This window comes from Nestor notabilis, unplaced genomic scaffold (genome assembly GCF_000696875.1).
Source record: "Nestor notabilis isolate BGI_N333 unplaced genomic scaffold, ASM69687v1 scaffold14272, whole genome shotgun sequence".
Classification (NCBI taxonomy): domain Eukaryota; kingdom Metazoa; phylum Chordata; class Aves; order Psittaciformes; family Psittacidae; genus Nestor; species Nestor notabilis.
The window spans coordinates 18,002-23,233 of NW_009919787.1; the positions used below are offsets into that span (position 1 = coordinate 18,002).

At 40.5% G+C, this 5,232-nt stretch overlaps 1 protein-coding gene across 1 annotated transcript in view; it reads right to left on the reverse strand.

The window, feature by feature from the left end:
- The window catches only part of FAM177A1 (family with sequence similarity 177, member A1), a gene marked incomplete at its 5' end in the record, with an annotated part of 10,260 nt that continues 5,028 nt past the window's right edge, over positions 1–5,232 (reverse strand). Inside the window, 3 exons of the mRNA XM_010010385.1 lie at positions 1–387; positions 1,209–1,306; positions 2,933–2,999. Coding sequence (XP_010008687.1) covers positions 175–387; positions 1,209–1,306; positions 2,933–2,999 — 378 coding nt within the window. The remainder of the gene's footprint in view (positions 388–1,208; positions 1,307–2,932; positions 3,000–5,232) is intronic.

Below are 5,232 nucleotides of genomic sequence, written 5' to 3' on the forward strand. Positions count from 1 at the left end.
TCAGCCTTTCTTAGGCAGACAGACTGAACAGACATCGCCGAGCTCTCTCCTGATCAATAAGAATGCTAGAAGTTGCATTTCACTGAACAAGCATAATCCTATTTTTCCTGCTTCTTATAGCCAGAGTGTGACATCTGACACTTCCTACTTCCTACATCATACAGGACTTTACACTTAAGGAGGGACAGGAACTACATCCTGTTTACTCTCCCCAATGGACTGGCAATCTCCCTCATGTTCAAAGTTTACATTCACGAATGAAGTGCATGCTGTTGCTTCAGGCTGGTCTGTCTGGACAGGAACTTCAGCCTGTGGCTTGTTCTGCTGTTCCTGGTGCCGTCTTTCTGCTTCTTCTGACATCTTGTTTTCCTGTTCCTCCTCTTCCTCCTAAAAATGGATAACCAGATTCATAAGCTACTGTTTACCTCTTATACCCACTGTGAGTCTTTTCCATAAGAGCATAACAGTTCCTGTTACAAGGCAAGGACATTTGTTCCACTGGAAAATGGTCACCAGCTGATCGTAAGGTATATTCCAGAATTCCCATTGAAAAAAAAAAGGGGGGGGGGGGTGTAAAGTGAAGGATTAAGCTGTGTTAAAAAATACCAAAAAGTAACATATCCAGATAAGCAGTTCTTAAGGCAACAGCAATAATGAGATTTCACTACCTTCTCTCAAGCTTTTTCAACTCTTAAAGAGCTACCAAAAATAAAAAATAAGCAGTAAAGCTGTTTCCCATCTCTTGCAAATTAAGATTATTGAGGGGTGTGAGGGGTTCTTTTTGCATAAAGCACTGACTACCTATCAGTCGTTTCCAGTTATGGTTTAGAACAAACGGTAACAGCGTGTTCAATTCACCCTTGACGCTTCATTGAGCAAGTTCTGAAGTTGGAAAGTATGTTCCTGGCAGCTGCCTCTTTGCAGTGTCCAGTAATTGCTCTGTCCAGCATCCTCACACTACTGACTTGAGAATGCATTGTGCAAGAGGAACAAATGGAGCAGTGGTCAGGACCCCAGCCAGTTCTGAGGCTGACGAGCTGGTGAGAAAAGGCTGATGATAAGCAAGCATTAATCACGTGTCAAATGGAAACTGAAGGCAAGCGGAAACACAGGGTCTAAAATTTCATTTTAATGCTGTGATACAAATGTATTAAAATACCAGGGAAGGCAGGTTGGGAGAGAAGGAGTGCAAGAATCCCATCACATACCTCCCTCTTCATTCGGTAATACTCATCAATGGCATATTGGTATTTTGGTGTGCTTATCCCCAGAACAGATGCAATCTTTTCCCCAAGGAAATCACACACTGAAAAAGAGAAAGGTTTACATACAATTAGTGTCTAGAAGAAAACTCTTAAGCACAGTTTTATTTTTAAAAGGTGTCACCATCTTTCCTGAATGGTTTTCCATTGTCCTACTTCACTCAAAAGACAAAACAACTATCTGCTAGGCTAATATACTTACATGTAATTATTAGCTTAATATATGAGTAACTGTTCTTTAAGATAAAGAATGAACAAAAGGAGAACATGCAAATCAATGAGTGGTGGTGGTGTTTGTTTGAATTTTACTAGTTTCAGATTTGGATCTGATTTTCTTTTGCTAGGAAATCAGCTAAAGGACAATTTTAACTGAATTTTAACAATATTTTTCCGTTAAAAAATACATGGCTACCAACCATAACGGCACTTGAGTCTAACGGTATCAGCAAACCAGAGTGTTATTTATTGAAACATGAATATACTATCAGTTTTAACAATGTTCTCTGTTGCATACTAATGGGTTAATTACTTAGGTTTCAGCTGCCTCCATTTCCAAGCTGGAGGCTACATTCAGCACTACTTTGCTGAAACAAGTAGCTCACACTTATAAGTATGAAACAGGAGGCTTGTGGCAGTCAGTCTCTTTACCATGATGATAGCTACAACACTGGTTCTTGAGTAAAGGCAAGCAAGAAGTCAAATATATTGCACTTCAAATTGCAAATCTGCCCCAAGAATGCAAATGAGTTAGTCATGTTCAGGGAAGACAAGTTAGAAGTTAGCAATTGACTGCTTCAGTGAATGTTGACAATGACTCATTTTATAGATTTCCTGGCATCCAGAGCTCTGCGCAGAAGACCAGTTCAAATTACAAATGTAAGAGGCAAAACTGAAGTGGGAAGAAGGAAGTGATAATCTTCAAATTCATAAAAGACTTCTGGAAAAAAGGAAAGCGGTATCTACCTTTGTGTATGAAGAACAGGTATGACAAGGAACATCATGACACTGTACATTAGATAAAAAGTGTTTCTAAAAGTAAGGACAGGTTCATTAACAGAACAGACTGCCACTAGTTTTTAAAAATGGTCAAAATTAGGTGTACAATGACAGAAACTCCACAACATTTGCCAACCGCCACCCCCCCCCAAACAATAAAGATACTTTACATGTTGGGAAGAACACAAACTAGGACAAGGATTTTTAGAACGCCACAACATTTTATGAGGTCCACAGGCCAAATAAACTGAGGTGAGTTTAAGACGCTTGACAATAGCCTTGTTTTTGTTTATTTTGTAACCTCAGAAGCCTGTGTAAAGCAACATGGCTAGATGTGTTCTTGGGCTAATTTCTAGTTGTCTTCTTCATAAGAACAGTCAGTTTAGTTGCTCCAGGCAGCATTCTTTTCAGGTAACATCACACAAAACAATTCCATACATAACGTAGTAGAAAGCTGATATGCTCCCTTGCCAACACCACCCTATCTACATATGTGGAGAAATGGGGAGAAAAGAGTGTTCAGCAAAATGGTATTTTCTGATTGTTCTTCCATTCAAGAGTTGTTGATTCAAAGTAAAATACAGGTTCATAGTTCACAAAGATGATTTACAGTCTGTCAATGCAACTTTCAATATTCCATTACTAGTTTACCCAAGAATTAAATAAAGCAATACCTGATAAGGTCGATGTGGCAACTCGCAGCATGTGAAACCACAAGTACGGTCCCCACGTGAGCGTTGTCTGTAAGAACAGGGGTGGTATGAATACAGGATCACTGTATGTTCACGGCACATGGTAATACACGCAAAAGCTCAAACAGACTGAGGAGGAAAATCTGCAATGTTTCCTGTTTGCCAGCTACCACAGTATTTTTGCTTTAAAATAAGTCTAGACCAGACATACATGAAGCAAAGTGTCAATGTAAGATATAAATATAACCACAGTTTACATCCAGGAAAATTTGTTTCACTGGGTTTTGTTTTCTACTCCTAGACTAGGAAATGACAAGTATCCAACTCAATCCTAAGGTAACTCATCTATAACTAGAAAGACCTTTCCATAATGTTCTGAATTTCATCAGGCCAAGAAGTGGGTTAATCAGATTGCCCTTCAATACAGTAATGAGAGAACTGGAAAAGACTGTTTACAACCAAACCTTCACAGTGGTCCCTGAGCAAGAGGCCACTTCCAAGTATTTACAAGCAGATACGAATTACCATTTGGAATTGTCTGAAGAATAAAACCAGGAAGCATGAGGGAGGGAAAGACTTGCCACATCCCTCTGAGGGATCAATGGACAGGGCAGACAAGCAAAGCACCTGCGGTGAAATCAGGGCTTAAGTGGCATCAGCCTCCAGCATTTGCACGTAAGCAAGGAAGTGTCTCTGAAGTGCCTGCACACTGAGGCACAAAGCATGGGGCTAAACACAAGGAATTAAGAGATCTGTGTGCAGCTGCAGTGGTAGGGTCTTGTTGAGACCCCAGAGACACAGTGGATGGCTTGCATCACTGGAGTGCAGTGCAGTGGAGGGATACAGACTCTTTAGGAAGGACAGGCTGGGAAGACAAGGAGGGGGAATTGCCCTCTGCACAACTATGTTGAACTCACCTCCACAGAGGAAGTGCTGCAGCCTCCAGACAAATTGAGGTATTTACACACAGGAACGTAAAGATTTAGACATTAACGGCCATACATAGACTATCCGCTTCACTAAGGAAAGAGGCTGTATCTCTTAAAAAAAAATAAAATAAAACAAGCCATGTAATAAAAAGGAGAAGGGGAAAAACAGATTTCAATCTATCAGGAAAAAAGCAGTAGGCTTTCACTTTTGTGAAAAGGCAAACTCAAATTTCGTTGTGAACTTAAACATGTTTATAGTTAACAGTCTTCAAAGAGATTCAGGCAAGCTCTTTGTTATGTATTTCCCCTCAGTAAAGATCTTCCTAGAGGTAACTTCCCTTGTGGAAAGTAGCAATTCAAAGTGTCAGCTTTTATTCACTAAAACCCATTAGCTCCTCTCAGTTGCCGATGTATTTGTAACTTGTTGCTAAAAACTGTCTGATAGTAACCACTTTCAATAATCTTATTTGATAGATATCTGTACAGAACACCAGTATTATTGCAACTAATACAGCTACAGATACTTGTTGATACAGCCTCAGTATGCACAAACACAAGCTACTAGACTTCAGTGCTTTCCAAGTATAGTCTCTAAAATCAGTGCAGCAAGAAATCGTCTGTCAAGCCAGAAACTCAAGTTGGGCAAGGCTGAAAAAAGCCAGATGTTATATAGTGTTGGCAGTGGGTATGGAAAATGTCCTGCCAAGGTAAAAGTAAGCAAACCCAGCTGCTATTCTGCCTGCACAAAAGCACCTCCAGCTTGTGGATTACGCGCCCAGTTGGCAGACAGGCTAACAACAATCATTTTGGAGTTTGTTCCGTTGAAGAAGTCAAGGAAAGTGCTGTAAAAGCTTGTTGCCACAGGTGCAAATAATGACACTGAGGAGGCTCTGTACAATCCCTCCTAACGAGGTGAACGAGGTTAAAAAGCATTCACACAGTGCACAGGACAAACAGGAGCCTGCTGTGGCACTGCGAGCAAGAAGCTACAGGACATTTAGGAGTGAAAAGAGAGGCTGAACTTCAACGTGACAGAAGTAACTCAGGCACAGAATATTCTCGTATGTTTCTGGCAACACAAATGCAGGGAACACCTGAGGCTTGGCAAACACAAGTTTTGTCTATTTCTGCTCTTCCCCCACCACAATTAAAGAACAGTTTGGCACTTCTAAGTTCAGCTTCATGGAAACCTCTTTCTGACAAAGCACAACTGGAGATTTTTCTACTACTGGAGACTTTTTCTACTATGAGGTTTTGCCAATCCCCTCAATTTAAAAAAAGGAGCATTCTTTTGAGGGTCTCAAAAGGCAACACGAAACCATGAGAGAAGCTGCTACACACAAATTCAGCAGG